The 16,932-nt window shown below is 41.6% G+C and overlaps 2 protein-coding genes across 7 annotated transcripts; one reads left to right on the forward strand and one right to left on the reverse strand.

Annotated features, from left to right (window-relative positions):
• Positions 1 to 1,638: 1,638 nt before the first annotated feature.
• Positions 1,639 to 15,739, reverse strand: LOC107186072 (protein PRRC2C). 5 transcript variants are annotated; one of them, XR_001516174.1, is made up of 20 exons: positions 15,318 to 15,739; positions 14,128 to 14,275; positions 13,707 to 13,961; positions 13,415 to 13,571; positions 13,235 to 13,333; positions 12,818 to 13,110; positions 12,130 to 12,697; positions 10,821 to 11,660; positions 10,287 to 10,732; positions 8,429 to 10,186; positions 6,316 to 8,289; positions 5,171 to 5,365; positions 4,722 to 5,030; positions 4,449 to 4,634; positions 4,171 to 4,306; positions 3,717 to 4,067; positions 3,483 to 3,628; positions 3,021 to 3,300; positions 2,696 to 2,924; positions 1,639 to 2,617 (listed from the first exon to the last, which is right to left on the reverse strand). XR_001516174.1 is itself a non-coding variant. In XM_015573871.1 (19 exons), exons 2-19 carry the CDS (start codon positions 14,218 to 14,220, stop codon positions 2,773 to 2,775), a joined length of 8,235 nt encoding a protein of 2,744 aa, XP_015429357.1. In that variant the 5' UTR covers positions 14,221 to 14,275; positions 15,318 to 15,739; the 3' UTR covers positions 1,639 to 2,772. The 5 variants fall into 5 exon arrangements, 4 of the variants coding, with proteins under 4 accessions (XP_015429357.1, XP_015429358.1, XP_015429359.1 ...); XM_015573871.1 differs by having other exon boundaries at positions 1,639 to 2,924; positions 10,287 to 10,729; XM_015573872.1 differs by having other exon boundaries at positions 1,639 to 2,924; positions 5,171 to 5,350.
• A 313-nt stretch (positions 15,740 to 16,052) lies between these two features.
• On the forward strand, positions 16,053 to 16,914 carry LOC107186062 (peptidyl-prolyl cis-trans isomerase-like 3). 2 transcript variants are annotated; one of them, XM_015573859.1, is made up of 4 exons: positions 16,053 to 16,156; positions 16,259 to 16,333; positions 16,418 to 16,698; positions 16,778 to 16,914. In XM_015573859.1, exons 1-4 carry the CDS (start codon positions 16,154 to 16,156, stop codon positions 16,902 to 16,904), a joined length of 486 nt encoding a protein of 161 aa, XP_015429345.1. In that variant the 5' UTR covers positions 16,053 to 16,153; the 3' UTR covers positions 16,905 to 16,914. The 2 variants fall into 2 exon arrangements, with proteins under 2 accessions (XP_015429345.1, XP_015429346.1); XM_015573860.1 differs by having other exon boundaries at positions 16,418 to 16,680.
• Positions 16,915 to 16,932: the final 18 nt, after the last annotated feature.

Genomic DNA, 16,932 nt, shown 5'->3' on the forward strand with positions numbered 1-16,932 from the left:
TGATGACGACGACGACGACGACGACGACAACGAAGACGATTATGATGATGACGACGTCGAAATCGATTGAATATTCTAATCACATTGTACGTAATAAGAATATTAATAAAATATAGTAATAAGAATAAACTGAAATAATATCTTTGAAAATGCAGGTGATACAGATTTCTGTCAAAACAAACCATTAATATATGTAAGTAGGAATACAATTCCGATGGAAAAATATTGCTGTAGTAATAAATAACTTGCAATAATAAAAATAATAGTAGTAGTAGTACTTAATGAAAAAATCCTAATAACAATAACTAAAGCAAGTGTAATAACACCTAATACCTATTGATCAGCGGTTGTGACTCCAATAATTGTAGTAGCAATAACAGCTATACTAATAGTTTATTCAATCTTCCTATTACTACTTTTGCTACAATTAATACTATTTCTATTACTTCTACTGGTATTGCTGCTATAATTACTACTATTACTGCTGATATAGCAATTACTTCTGCTACTACTATTACTACTATTAAGTGTTAGTGTTATGGACGTTCAGAATGCTGACATATGATGTGAAGAAATGAAAGATAGGAAATATATTACTGAAACGTATCCTTATTCTTTTTATTAGCATTAATCTTATTATTAAAAATGTCGTTACTTTTCCCCGAAAATATTACATTTTTTTAAATTATTTGAAACTATCCAAAAAGATGCATATTTGTGTGGCAGTATGTCGAAGGCACCATGTCTTGTGTTTTTTAATTAAAGGTGAGCTACAGTATCATAGTTCGCGTTTAAATATCGTCAAGGCCATTGAAATTCTTTCTGAGTCACGTACGGTAAAAATAAATTATTTAACAAATCATTTTCTGTAACAGTCACATTAAAAAATGGTTAAAACTATTGCCTCCGTATAGTTCGTATCATCTTGACGTTTTTTTTTACGCAATACGTGCATTACTGTTTATATTCAAAGTCGAGAATAACAACCGACAATAATAATTGGCAGTATATCAAATTTTTCATTCCTCATACTTCGATAATATGTTTTTGTATCTAACATCTTCTAAATGAATATTCGTGTTAATTAATGAAACTAGTAAATATGAATTCTTATAAATACTACTGTCTACATTGATTGGTTTAATGATTATAATAGTAGTAATAGTAGCAATAACAATGTTGTTGCCGACAACGACGAAGATGAAGGCGACGACGACGACGGCGGCGGCAACGGCAACGACGGGAATGGTGACGGCTGCAACGACGACAGCAATTGCAACGGCGTTAATTGCAAGAGTAACCATCATAATAATGACACCAATACTAGCATTCATTGTAATGAAATAATAGCGATGATCATGGTAATAGGTGGTAATAGTAGCAGTGACAGTTGTAATGACAATGACAATATCATATTATGTACTGCAATATAGAAATATAGTAGAAATAATAATGATAATGATGATAATAACGATCATATTAAAAATAAAATATAATGATAGTGACAATAATAATAGTTATGATGAGGATGATTATTGGTGATTTGATGATGAATGACGACGACAATAATTGAACCGCAACTAAAGTAGAAAATCTACAATTCTCTTTCTACGACCTGTACCATGAAACACTGTTGCGACCTAATGGAACATTATGCACGGAAAACCGACTTTGTTTCAAATTTTTTCAAGCGATATGATATATTATTACATTTTTAGTTATTGATAGTGTTTCTGAGCGTGTCTAGGTCATGATAACATATTCAGTAACTATAAACAATTGTTGCACTATTTATTTTTCACAAGCTTCGTCATGACCGCACATTATATTAATAAACGATTAATGTACACGAACTTTTTTACTTGTCACACTGTATGAGGGACAACGTCATGCAGATCTATACGACCATCGCATGGGCAATTTGAAATTTCGATATACATAAAACAGTCTTCTTTATCGACGTTTGTTTTTCGTTTCCCCACTTTAATGGTGCTCTACAAAATGTAGCAACGGTCGTGCTATATCTTTGTCGAACTACATTTCCGAAAAATTGGCTTTTACATTATCGTATACCACAGACCGCCGTCGTGTCCATATACAGAAATACGAGTCTTGTGCACATTTATTATCTTCATATTCAATGTAATTAATTGGTAGGGTGATCGATTAACACCAAGAAGCGATACGTTGTGCGTACCAGTCCAACTGTGTTGCTTCTCTGACTTCCATTTCCCATTGAATCGAGCAACGCATTAGAATTCCTTTCGTTTCCAGAGTAATCCGTAGACTGCGTTTAGACAATGTCAAGTATGTCTTTGATGTATCGATTAGGTTTATTTTCTCGAGCTATGTTTTTTTTTCTCTCCATGTTTCTAATGTTCATTGCAGCGTTTCGGGTCGTACGCACTACTTTCTCGAACAAAAAGGGAATGTTCGATGACGTGATTTGTTCGTAGAATTTATGACACGCAACTTCGTAATAATTAATTCGAAGAAGCATTGGCGTGTGTACAATGACAATACCGCCCACTTTTTTTTTCTTCGATGCGCCAAAGTTAAATACTTCTAACTAGATATATAGCCAAGTATCGAATACGTCTCCTGATCGCGCGAGCTTCTTTAAAATGGCAAATACAATATCATTTGGAGCATCGTCTTTTCCATGTACAAAAACAACTTAATCGTTATAATTTACCTTTCAATCGACGTCATGTCATTATGTAATTATAAATAATATTTCTCAAGCGGCAGAATAAACAGCCTGTTTCACATTCACTCATTTTGTTGGTTCACTTCTTCTTTATTGTCATTGTCCTGTTGATTTACGTTTGCTTTAGTGCTTCCTTGTTGAGCACTAGATCCGTTGTCGCTGATTTTATCATTGTGAGAATCCGTTTTCTCGTTCGTATCCATTTTCACGTTCCCTAAAGAACCAAAAAATAAAAACATAAGCGATGTTGCTTCAAGACGCTGTTTAACTTTCAAGATTAATACATCGTAAAGTTGTATCGAAAACGAACCTTGAGTAGAATAGTATTGTTGTTGCATTTTCATGTTACGTTGTTGCTGTTGTTGCTGTTGATGCAAATTCGGTCTGTGACGATTAATTTGAGATTGCGGTGGCTGTTGCTGTTGTTGTGACGGCATGCAATTAGGTTGTTGTTGAGTTGGATTGTTTGGATTTGGGCCGGGTGTAAACGGGACAACTGGTCTCTGAATAGGCGGTGGATATCGTTGTTGCGACGGCTGAATACCGGCGCGTGGTGGCATTCCCATGCCACGTACGTTTTGCTGTAAAACCTGCAATTTCGTTGACGTTGCTAATTTCGTTACAAGGACACACTTACAAATTCTATAATTATATTATAAATATATTGATTCTACGAAATTTAAATATAATTTAGCCTTCGTTTTATTAATAATAGCTTCGAATTAGATAACTGGTTAATGATAATTGAGATAAGCGTAAGAGCGATACATACGTAGTTATTGTAACTGCTTACCAAAGCAGATTGACTAACACCCTGATACTGTTGGTACTTGTGGTGTTGCGTCGGGCTTGGTTGCGGTTGTTGGGACGAAGATTGTTGTTTACAGTTTCTCGATTTAGGGGATGGTATTTGTGGCGCTGTTGTGTGGCAAAGAATTAATATTACCGCACACTCGAAAAATATACATAGCTTTCGAATATAACAAGGAACAGGAATGAAACTTACTGGAACTGAAAACCGACGCAAGAACATCTTGTTGATTTCCCGATGGACTCTTTAATTGTCTAGGTTGTTCCTGTGGTTGATGTTTGCTGAGAAAAGTAGGACCAGCGTTGGCTGGTCCTGGAAGTCCGCCCGTAGGATTGCGAAACTGCTGAGCAGCCGCAGCTGCGGCGATCTGTAAACCGGAACTGGATAAAAAGCCAGAGCCGAAGTTTTGTAGTCCAACGGGTGTGGCGCTACCAGTTGCTAAACTTTGGCTATGCTGACCGAATCCTTGCAGCCCGTAATGGGTGCCGGTTTGTTGCGTAGCGCCTCCCGGTTGATAAAAACCTGTCTGCGAGCCCGGGAATACATCTGAAAGCGTGCATATGGAATCACCGTATAGGATCACTTAAACGATGATATTTTGTTGTACTGCAAAAAGTTAGTCGTGAGACTAGGCATATTTAATATTTACCAGCCGAAGTGGCGCTATAATAGCTATTGGCTGAAGCTTGTACGTTCGGACCGGGTCTCTGCACCAATTGGGAATTGCCCATGTAACTGCCACTTACTCCCAGTACTTGATTTGGATCGTACGGTATGTACGTTAACTGAAGGACGCACAAAAGAAAAAGGTAGAAAGATGAAATATAAAACAATATATAGACATCTTTCGTAGAAAATGCGTTAAATGTTTTTGTACCAACAGTTAGTTAGTCTCGATTAGATCATTAAATACGAAGTCAAACATACTGGATTTGGTTGAGGGGCAGATGGCGCTTGAAAATGTGGAGCTTTCGTTCCAATAGCGCCAATGGGCTGCGACGACGGTTTCACACTTGCCGACATCAAAGAATTCGAAGAGGAACTGATAAGAACTGTATTTGGATTGTTACTGAGCTGTTGATTTTGTCCAAACGGTGGAGCAGCAGCTGCAGTCTACAAAAAGAATGCATGTTATCGTTACAAGCAACCTTTCTCGAAACACTATCCACGAAACAGAATACATTATATTATGCTACTTACGATGCGATACTGAGAAAGATTGCTTTGATACATCTCCGGAGTAGGTGCATTTGGCGCGTGCGGAGGCGGTGGCGGAGGTTGTTGCAAGTAGACGTTTTGCTGGCTAAATGAGTTCTGAAGAGACGGTGCATACGGTGGATACTGAGTGAACGGAGATCGGCTCTGATCCAACTGAAAGGCTCCGTATAGACCTCCTGCCTGAGCCGGAAGTTGACCAGAACCTGTGTTAAACAATACGGCTGGTGGGGAGGGTATAGCAGACATGCTGCCGTATTGCGCAGCTTGTGAGCCTGGGTATTGTGGGAACTCCTGAATGGAAAAAAAAAACAGAAAGAAAAAGAAAACTATGGTTAATCAGGTCACGTGAAAGTACGTTTGGCGAACAATTTCTTTCTTATCAAACATTATGCTATTTTTTTCTTTATTTTCAACAGCAACAAAAAATGCACCTGATAGTTTATGTGAGAGGGTTGTCCTGTGGAGTTGAACGGAGGTGGACTCAACGGTCCTTGCAGACTGACAGGAGGATGACCGATAGGACTCTGACCTGCTCCGATTGGGCTTGGCCCGGGAACTGTCGAACCAGATTGACCGCTACTGCTCCCCGAGGATTGTTGCTGCGGCTTCACCTGCGGGGGAACCAGCTGCGCATCAGGCAAAGAGTCAGCATCTTCCCACAGGGGACATGGTATTTCGTTATTTAATTTTTTTTTTCTATTTACATCACTATCAACTGCCGTTTTAATTGATGATGACCGAATCACGCGGATTTCGGGAAGCAACATTTTCTTCTTTAATCTGCTTCCGAACTGTGGTGAAAATAGTTAGGTTCATCGCTAACTGCGTAAGCTTGACGATACAGAGGGTATATGTAACTTGACAGAGAGAAAGGATAAAAAATATTAGGGGAGAAAAATGTATAATCGAAATGACGGTGACAGAAACGGGGTAACGGTGAAACTGACAAGTTAACGCCTTATTAATGGCAATTAGTGTTATTAGAAACAATATTTGCATCGCGACTACTACCTGCATATGTTATACAACCAAGTGTTACGGAACTGTTTGTGTTAGAAAATTGGCCGTTCTCTGGATTAACCCTCGCCGAACGATACACGAGCCCCGTTGGGACCCCGTTACCGACTCTACTAAGCATTTAAATTTCCGGCCAAGACGTTCGGTACTTGACGACATATTAGGAAAGCGTCCTATTGACGGGACTATCCTCGGTGGATTAAAAACCGTTAGTCGAGATCGGTCGGGCTGATGGTATGAACACGAGTTTGAAATATTTAGGCGACTGAATCAGTATTTGCAAGGGTTAGGAAAGAAACAGATCCAATTCTATGCGCGTCAGCCACTTACCTTTCTGATTTTCACCATGATAACTACTTAAGGGAATTTTTTTTTCGTTTGAATACGCATCAGGAAATTTTCATTTCCGGATAAGGTGACAAAAAAAATATATGAACAAACAAGAAAATATAATTACTCGAAATTCTGTCGAGCATCGAGTCAATTTCTAGTGATGTAATAGCTCAGATACGCATGCATGATAACTATGACAATTAATGTGCGCGAAATGATTTCTCACCTTGCACACGTTCGTCGAAGTGGTTATTTCGTTTTTCATGTTATTTTGATTGTATTGTTGATGAGGACTGTAACTATCGTCGACGTCCGTACTTTCGAACGCTTGCGGGAACGTGTTTGCGCTACTGACGACATTGCCATCCTCGTGCTCTACCACCGTTGGCATCGGTGGCGCGTTCTCCCAGACTTTCTTTACCGATGCGATTTTCAAGTTCAACTCGGCGGTGGAGGGAGAAATGGTATTCTGACCGGTGGCCATATGCATAGACCGAGGCATTCCCAAGCTTTTGTTCTTATCCTCGGTCAGCTGCGAGAGATCCGAATCGAACGTGAAGTCGAGCTTCATGTCGGCGTTATCTTCGTTTTTATTGAAGGACAGAGGCATTTGAATCGGTTCTTGATTCTTGTCTTTCATCAAATCGTTTGGTTTGTTCGAGAACGCGACAGGTAGGCTCTGCTGTTGTTGTTGTTGCTGTTGCTGCTGCTGTTGCATTCCAGCCGTGTTACCGCCATCCTCTTCCATATCACTGCGTTTCTCCACGCGTTGCTGTTGATTCTTTATATGATTCGGAAATTTCGTCTTCACGGCGAGATCGGAAGGAGCCGCCTTCGTGGTCTTCGAGTAATTTGTATTCTCGAATATCAACGTTTGTACCGGAGGCGAGGAAACGTCGGAGACGGAGTTCTTTTCTGAAAGTTGTTCCTTCAAAGACTTGCTGGGTTTCTCGCCGTTCGGCGAATTTCTTTGACTGCTGTTCCCAGAATTCGTTTGCTCGTTGATCTCATGGCCGTGAATATGACCGTGATCGTTTTGCGTTGACATACCGGGTATCAATTGTATATCGGTGACGACCGACGACGGTGAATTCGATCGCAATTGACTGGTCGTGAACGGTTTGTCCCAAGCGTTAACGGACGGTGGAGGAGCTGGTCCACTCGAGGAGTCTTTACCGTAACTGTTACCCGAATTGTTACTTTTATTTGACTCGTTCGACTCGGATGGGCACATCTGTTGTTGTTTCGCTAAACGTTGCTTCTGGAATCTCGGGGCAAGACTTCTCGTTCTGTCGTGTTGCTTCTGTAACATATTTACCGGTTGCGGAATGGTCTGACCCAACAGAGGTGGTATATTTTGCACCTGCTGCAACGAAGAAGACGTTTGCGAACCGCCGCCGCCACCGCCGCCACCACCACCACCGCCGTTTGCCTTACATTTCGAACGGTCACGCTCTCTGTCCTTTTCTTTTTCCCGTTTTATAGGTTTCGTCGTTTCTTCTTTCTGACCATGTCTAGAGTCCTTTACGTTTTTCTTGGAACGAACCTCTTGGAAACCGTCAGAATCAATCTTGTCCTCGACACCGTTCGACCCATCCTCTATGCAATTGCCTGTCTCTATTTCATAATCGACGGTTTTCTTATCCTTTAGCTGGGACTTCTTGTGGATATCGTTCAGGGCCTGGCTAACCAAATTCGGATCGCTCAATTTTATTTCATCTATGCGATTCACCGTGCTATCTTTTGCGGTGGATTTATTCAATATCGTCGCGTTGCTACCGGATGTCTGACTTCTCGAACGTCCGTTCTGAACTTGAGCGGATTGCATCAATGGTGGAATGCTGATCGAGTGATTCTTCTGATTGACAAAACCGAGATTCTGTAACTTTCGCTTTTCCGCGCCTGGCGCCCGTGACGTTGAATTGGAAGACTTCGCGGTTTTCTCACGTTGCTCGCGGTTACCGCCGCCGTGCTCGTTTCTGCGCGAGTGCACGTTTGATCCCATGATATTTTGGTTGCCACCAGAATTAACACGTGTGCCGAATTGTTTACGACTGCTTCGCATCTCCTTATGCTCCTCCACGTGTTCCTCGCTGTTCTCCGAAGTGGTCTCCCAATCCTCGTTCCCTACATCGGACGAGTTTTGTTTCGACACGTTACTATTGCTTCCACGATATCGTAATTCCCGATTGTCTCTTCCCTGCAACAAACAGAATCAAGTTGAATCGAGTCGCGATCAACGACATCCGAATATAGTTTGGCGAGACTAATATCTTCACAGAATAAGAAAAAAAAAAAAAGGTTTCGTTAAGAATCGAATTTCTAACTTTTTCACTTACCCTTCTGCTCCCGCTTCGATTTCTCTTCGAGCGTGGTTCTTCTTTACGACCGTGTACCTTCTGGGGGACAGCATTATTGCTCATATGATTCACGTCCTGTTTATTGCAAACTTGTTGATTCTGTTGGGGCTGCTGCTGCTGCTGCTGCTGCTGGGATTGCTGGATCGGGGACTTAGCACGCTTTCCGGTTATTCCAGCTGTAAGCGCCTGTTGCTTCGCGATTATTTTATCGTCGGTCGACTCGAGCTGCGAGGACACAATGGAATTCGATTCTTTTTCCGCGGCGAGCGCCGTCGGATTCTGACGCACTGTGGTCTGTTTCTCGTCGGCGGTCCGATCGCATGAAAAAGGGCTTTTACTGGACGGTGGCCCGTAATTTTCTATTCGATTCCCGGCACCCGTTGCGCTCCGATGTCGAAAACCGCCACGGCCGCGACGAGAAGGTTCGCCAGACGGGGCGAAGCCTTCGTGGCTCAATTTACCATCGTATCCCCGTTTCTCGGTACGTTGTTGCGACTGCGGATAATCGGTTCGTTTCTCGTCCCGACTGGACACCTCTCGATTCCGTTCTTCTTTTTCCGCTTTTTGACTGGGCTTCGGCGATCTGGCCGATTTCTTCTCGTCCTTTCCCGACTCGGTCGAACAGGATATCTCATCGGCGCTGTTCTCAGAGTCGGTGTGCCCGCACGAGCCACTTCTAGCGGAGGCTGGCCTGCCGGTCGGTTTGGGTCCGCTTCTTCGTCCCCTTGGTTCGGAACCACGCCAAGGTCGTGTGTACATACTGTACGTTCCAGTCCATTGGCGTCCACCTCGGGATTCACGAACTCTCGAATTCGAGCCGCCGCTACTGGTTCGGTTTCGAATACCCTTCTCTCGTTTTTCCTCTTTCATCTGCTGTTCCGTCATATCCTCGTTCAAAACGTCCTCCCTCTTGTCCAAGCTTAATTTCTCGAAATTCTGCTTCAAGTCGTCCGCCTCTTTATCGTTCTTGATCGCCTCCAAGCTTTTCTCTTCTTCCTTCTCGAATGTCGGGGAAACAGCATCGGCCCACGCTTTAGGTGAATTGTCACCCCTTTCCAATGTTCGATTGCTGTCGTTTATACGCTCCACTTTCCAGCTCCATACGTCCGCGTCCTTCTTCGCATCGACGAGCGATTCCTTTGTCTGATCCTTTTTGTCTTGCTCGGAACTCGTTCGTTTCAATTGGGTTAAATTACGTTTCTCACTTTTCAATTCGTCGGCCTCGATTCTTTCTTTAGTCACAGGCCCGAGTGGTTGTCTTCTATCACGTTCTCTTTCCCGAGCGTCCTCGTGATATGTTTCGCGTTTAGTTTCCTCATAATCGGCGACCTCATTCACCCAAGGACTGCAATCACGTAGCTTGTGCGAATCATCCTCGCGCAAAGATGTCTTTGATTCGCGGGAGGTACGACTATCGCGAGAATCCGGTCTTTGTGGACGCTCGTTGCGTTCCACACGATCGTCCCTTTGCGGTTCACGACGATTATCGATTGATCTATCTTGCGGGAGACGTTCTTCTCGCCATTCGGCGCTCTCCGATCGTTCTCTTGGATCTCGATCCCGTTCACGTTCACGGTCGCGATCACGATCACGATCACGATCCCGCTGCTCGCGTTCACGGTCGCGATCACGGTCACGATCGCGATCACGATCCCGTTCACGCTCACGCTCGCGTTCACGTTCGCGATCACGATCGCGATCTCGCTCGCGATCACGGTCGCGGTCTTCGAAAGAATCCTGTTGACGATAATACAGATTTCACTTTAGCACTATACAAACAGAATGGTTATGAATGAGATTTCTATCAATAAATTAAGAATAAAAAAATATTAAATACCTTTCCATAATTATCGTAATCTTTTTTAAGTTTGTTATCTCTTTCTCGAGTCTCCCTTATATCTCTGGTTGCTCGACCATCGCGACCGTCTCTAGTTTCTCTAGTTTCTCGAGTTTCTCTGATATCTCTCACCTCCAGATTGTCTTTTGGATCCCGATCTTTATTTTCGTCGAAATACCGTTCACGTTCCCACGAGTCACGAGAATGTCTATCGTCGTAATCATGATCTCTGTAGTTACGGGCGTACTCGTCATTATAACCGCCAGATTTCCGAGTATCGTACGGTCGATGCGGTGGATGCCGATATCGATCATCACGGAGAAGGGAACCACGGTAATCGCGGGACGGTGGTCGTTCGTCGTCCATTGAAATAGAAATGTCAGAATCCGTTCTGCTACGACGTTGCGGTGGTGCGCTGCCGTGCGACTGCTTCAAGTTGTTATCTACTAAGGCAAATTTCATCGAAATGTTATACGCATTATTATTCAACAGAGTATGTATTAAGGAAGTATTTTTATATTGGTAGCCACTTACTTAAAGAACTGTGATTATGAAGCCATCTGCCAGGATCGTATTGTTGGGAGAATGGAACAGGCTGAGCAGATGATCTTTCGGTATTCGGGGAAATTCGATTGAATCCGGCACCACTTCTCTCCGCCTGCTGCTTTTGAAATCGAGGTGGTAAATTCGTTTGAAAAAGACGGGAAAATGACGGCAAGTGCTCACGATCCCTTGTATCGCGTTGATCGCGATCACGATCTCTTGTATCTCTTTGATCACGATCACGTTCACGATCGCGATCGCGATCGCGATCGCGATCACGTTCACGTTCACGTTCACGTTCACGTTCACGATCGCGATCACGTTCACGCTCGCGATCACGCTCACGATCCCGATCCCGATCACGTTCCCTTTCTCTCTCCCTTTCGCGTTCACTACGCACACTGTCCTGTTGTCTCATGAAACCCGGGCGGTCGACTTGTCGAAAATCTGATATTAACTGATCACGAGAATCTCTGTTGTATTTCGAACCGTCTCGGTTTTCACGTGATTCACGGATCGAGGATTTCTCATCTTTCATCTCGGACGGCACGACGCAAGACCGGTCTCGATCTCTGGTCTCCCTTTCGCGCTCCCAATCGGGTACCGGGATTTGAACGGGTGGAACACTTATTAAACTTTTCGCTTCGTTCGACTGTTTTTCTTTTAATTTTTGCTCGACATCTTGTTGTTTCTTAGCTGCCGCTTGTCTACTTGACTCTTCGTACAGTTTCTCCGCCTCTTCTTTACGTTGTTGTGCACGCTCGGTAACAGATGCCACTTCGACTCTCACTACTCGCCGTTTCTCGTTCCACCCTTCGTCGTCTTCCACACCTGTTTAAAGCGCAAGAAATTTAAATGGGAATAAATAAATACACGTGTGCTGCCGCAATCAGTGTTACACGGAACTGGATCGTGTGACAATAAGGAAATGGCAAGTTGTCACCGCAACCATTAGCATCTCATTTTATAATATTATTCGACGAGGCATGAATGAAGTACTTCGACAGGGAGTAAGCAGGTAGATAAGGCAAGTGTGCAGATAAAATTACTTAACGTTTACCGTACAAGTAACACGTAGTCGCACCGATACTTTTGTAAGTACGAGCTGCCGATTTGTTTCATCGTCGTTTATTCTACAACTTATTTAGAACTTGTCAATGCGCAGATTCAAATCAAAGGTACTTGTTCGCATTGTTCATGCCGACAAATTATTTCGATAGCTTGTACTTACAAAAGTATCGGTTTCGACATTACTTAGGTTTGAGCCTCCTTACTACTGCATTCGCCTAAATGTTCTTACCTCTCAAAGAATGCACAATGTGCAATTGTGACGGACCGCCGTAACTACCAGATCCATTGGATCCACGATAGTCACGTGGTAAGGAGTTCTGAGTCCATGAACGATGAGCCGGTTGATCGCGAGATTCTTTTGGCTCTCGATTATCGTGAATATCACGTGTCTTATCTTCTGCCGAAATTTCTTCAATTTTTTCCTCTATAATATCCTTTTTCTCGTCTTTCTTCAGTGGTTCATTATCGCCTTCGTCATCGCTAAAAGTAAGCTTTTTATTATAATCGATGTCATCTTGTTCTGCCCAACCGGCATCGCGAGAAATGTCATCCATTCGGGTAAGGTCTTCTTCTTTGATAATTGGTCGGGTAACAATTTCTTCCTCTGGAAGGCGTTCGCGTTCACGTTCGCGTTCGCGTTCACGTTCGCGTTCACGTTCGCGTTCGCGTTCTTGTTGACGCTGAGGTGGGGCAGGGAATCGTTCTGCGGGGTAATTAAATCGTGGCCTGGGTCCCGTTGGGCCAGCGTTCGGTGGAAACTGCGGGGGGAATCCACCAGTAAAATTTCCTCTATACATCTGTAATTTTTTTTTTATGTAAACATGTAACAGAAATGGCAAGACTCAGGTTAGACAACCGAAGTCACTACACGTGTGACTTACTAGTTTTGCATAATACTGATAATAACGGGGACTTACAAATGGAGGAATAAGTCCTCTATAGTGATGTAAATTTGGACCGACTTGATGAGAGCCAGAGTTCAAAGCGGTCTGACTGTTCGGGGCACTGTGAGGGCCTGCCTGGGCCATGGCCATGTTGGGAGACTGGACCAAGTTCTGTCGTCCGCCAGATACGTCGGCATGTCCTCCCGATCCAGTGATGTTCAACGGGGGGCCCTGGACTCCCGAAGTGGTCCCACTTCCGGGACCAGCCGTCGCCAACCCTGCACCACTGGCTGTACGACTTCCACCTTGTATCCAACTTCCTTCCGCTAGTAAAGAAACATGTATACATATATATATTATGGTCTTTCACATATCTTGTTTAGTAATATCTACTATGCTACATGTTTCTGTGGGCGCAATATTCTATTTTCAAATGAATAAATTAATTACTTTGTGGTCGTAAGCTTGGCCCGGGTCCGTATTGAGCATTTAATTCTCGATTTGTTTGTTGCTGTTGTTGTAAATGTTGTTGACCTCCCGGTGCACCGCCTAAATATTGGTGAAAAAACTGAACGTGAATAGAAGTGAAATGGAAATAGAATAAATTTAAAACTGAGTTAAGTTTTATACCGTCTCCTGATCTGCTCATTATCGCGCTCCATGATGATTTGATGTTCGCATCGGAACTGTACGAAGCCTGCGAAACGTTTTGTTGTCCTGGCAGTAAAGGATGCAGTGACGCTGTTACAGTTGTCCCCACTACACATTGTGCCGGTGAAGAATTTGACTGACAATGAAAACAGTAATGTCAGTACTTGACATTGTTTTATGAAATGGTACATTCAGTAAATATGTTTAAAGTGTTGATTTGTTAATTTATAACCATAATATATCTCTGCAAGAACTATACTAATATATTTACAGTGGTTGTGTCTGATGAAGTTGAAGCTGTGGTAGTTGTAGCAGTAGTGGTTGTCGTTGTTGTATCTTTGGTAGTAGCCCAACCACTTCCTCCACTTGGTACAAGACTGACGGCTGGATCACTACTACTATGCTCACTTTTCAAACTAGGCAAATTGGCAGGAGGTCGCCGTGCCGAAGGCACCTTTCCAAGACTTTGCATTCCATGTTTGCGTGGTAATGTGTTTTTCTGTTGTTGTTGCTCCAAAGATTCACCCTGTATCCATAGCAAAGCAAATATTAATTTCATTATCTACCAACCTACTAATAAGTGTTATACAATGCTCTGTTGTGATTTAAATCCAATGAAAAAAAGAAAATGTTCATATTTCAAACATAAAAGAGACAACAGAAAAGTATAATAAAATTATACGACTGCATACTCTATATTCTCTGTACAAGCTATTGATGTCTAATGATTGGAACTTGGATTTTCCTTTCTCCCCCTTCGACGCAAGCCCTGACAGAGTAGACATGCTGTCTGCAGGCAACCATTTAGTACCAATCAGACCCAAAGAACGAACCTTTTATCTGAAATCACAATATATATCACAAATTTTGTAAATATTTCTAAGGTAGTAGTATATTTTTGGGTATATATTTTCTCTAATAGATACAGAAAGAAATAATTGAATATAAAAATACATTTTCAATAAGAGCAATGAATAAAATCCTGAATTAAAATAATCATTAGGGAATTGTTATGATGTGCCCTGCTACGTAGTAGAGATTTTATAAAAGGAATACATACAATGAAACCAAAATATGCAACAATGAATGCATGCAATTGAACTAAAATATGACAAACATTAATACTATTGTTGGGGAAATTTATTAAAAAATTATTTAAAAAATCACTTTTGCAATATAGTAACTGAAATGAAAGAAATACAACTAAAATCAATTATACGACAGAGAGTAACGCATCGATGAACTACACAATGAAAAGGTTGACAAGAACGTTCGATGCGGAAAGCAAGCGAGTGAACGAGCGAGCAAGAGCAAAAGGAGGGGTGGGGGGGTAACAGAGAGACAGACAGAGAGAGAGAACAGAAAGACAGCCAGACAGACACAGCAGCAGACAGATAGGCAGGCAGGCAGACAGAGGCAGACAGACAGACAGAAAGACAGAGTAAGAGAGAGAAAGGCTGACAGGAGAGAGTCGGATAGTTTTGTTATGTTGAAAAAAAAATGACAAAGAGGAATGTAAGCAGAAAAAAATAATGAAAAGATTGTAAAAATGGTAGAGCATTATCGTAGAAGGAGTAAAATCTGCTGATTGAGAAAAAAAGGAATAGGCGCAATGTAACGTTCCGACCCAACCCCTCGATCGCGATGTCAAAGTCACGAAAATTCAAAACAAAAAGATTCGTATCGAAACAATCACATATTTGGATAATCACAAACGATTCGTGGAACAGAACGGTTTGTAAACTACGAGAATACACGCCTAACCATATGAAACGGGAAGAAGCACTCGAGGCTGATGCTCACAGGACGAAGTTGTATAGCAAGGTTTCCACGTAGAAAAAAGACTCGGACGAGGAAGCGAATCGAGGAAATAAGAACTTACCTTGGTCCGTCCAAATGGGTTTCTAATTCACAAAAGGGTTAATTCCCAGTTAAACTAATTAATGTTCCGATTGCCGCGGATTACAACAGTTACAAGTGTACCGCGCCTGTGAGACACAGATACTTCTTTTCCACAATTCGTCCAAGATGGCGAATGCGCGACTTTCGGCTCTTCTTCCGCGATCAATACAATTACGTCATACGACCAGAGAGCCGTTTGCACAGACGCGCCACTCGTCTGGATTTTCTTGTCACTGCTATACGATGACTTTCACTACAACTGTATTTCCTTCTTACTGTATATATAAAGTAACTTGTAATTCTCAATTTAAATAACTTTAAATGCGCGTTTTACGCGTTAAATCTACACCACGGTACTCAATATCTTTTTTTACCTAACCGTTACATATGACGAGAAACGAGCGGAACATTCAACAGAAATAAGTGGCGCTGCTTCTATGATTCCTTGCTTAAGACCAAAGTCAAATTGATTACAAATACTTCGAGCTTATTTGCAAATTATGACCTGTATTTTGATTCCTCATTAAAAACACTTAATTTTCTCACAGACGTATATATATTGTAATTTTCTAATTTAGTTGCAGCTTGTTTCGGGACAATATACGGGAAATACATGAAATTCATTTGAAAATAAATGCATACATTTGATTTCGTCGGTACTTCTATGAAATTCAAGATGGCTGTATTTATGGTGCATGCTTCCAATCAAATTTTTTATCCTTACGTGTGGATATATCGTTAGGAGTGTAAAATGTCTATAATAATAAATGACATTTTTCAATTTGAACAAAACAATGGTAGATAATTCCATAAAAAATGGTGAGTAAATATGCATCATTCTTTTTATTATAAGTATGTTTTTTATGCTTATGTTTGATCCTTACAGTTTCAAAACCTATATAAATGACGTTCTTTTTTCAGAGTGTCACTTTGCACACTGATGTCGGTGACATAAAAATAGAATTATTTTGCGAATTATGCCCAAAAACGTGCGAGGTAATTCTTTTCAGTCTGTTTTTGTAATAAACATCACCAGCATGTGTGCAATCCATTAATCTTTCAAGCAATTTATCGTTCTAGAATTTTCTTGCTTTGTGCGCCAGCGACTATTACGATAATTGTTTATTTCACCGTAATATAAAAGGATTTATTGTACAAACGGGGGATCCTACGCAAACCGGTAAAGGTGGAACATCAATATGGAATCGTAAATTTGAAGATGAATTCAAGGAGGAACTGAAACATAACACGAGAGGTCTTGTATCTATGGCTAACAATGGCCCAAATACAAATGGAAGCCAATTTTTTATTACATATGCAGCCCAACCACATTTAGATCTGAAGTATACATTATTTGGAAAGTAATTATATTTTGTCAGAATTTACATTGACATCTACGTAAATAGCACTTGAACTATCATAATTTTTGTTTATTTTCAGGGTAATAGATGGATTAGAGACTCTAGAACAATTAGAAAAATTACCAGTGAACCCAAAGAATTATAAACCACTTACAGAAATCCGAATAAACAGTGTAACTATACATGCAAATCCTTTAGCAGGTTAGATGTAAGTTGATGTTTTAAAATATAAAC

Source organism: Dufourea novaeangliae, unplaced genomic scaffold, assembly GCF_001272555.1.
Source record: "Dufourea novaeangliae isolate 0120121106 unplaced genomic scaffold, ASM127255v1 scaffold75, whole genome shotgun sequence".
Classification (NCBI taxonomy): domain Eukaryota; kingdom Metazoa; phylum Arthropoda; class Insecta; order Hymenoptera; family Halictidae; genus Dufourea; species Dufourea novaeangliae.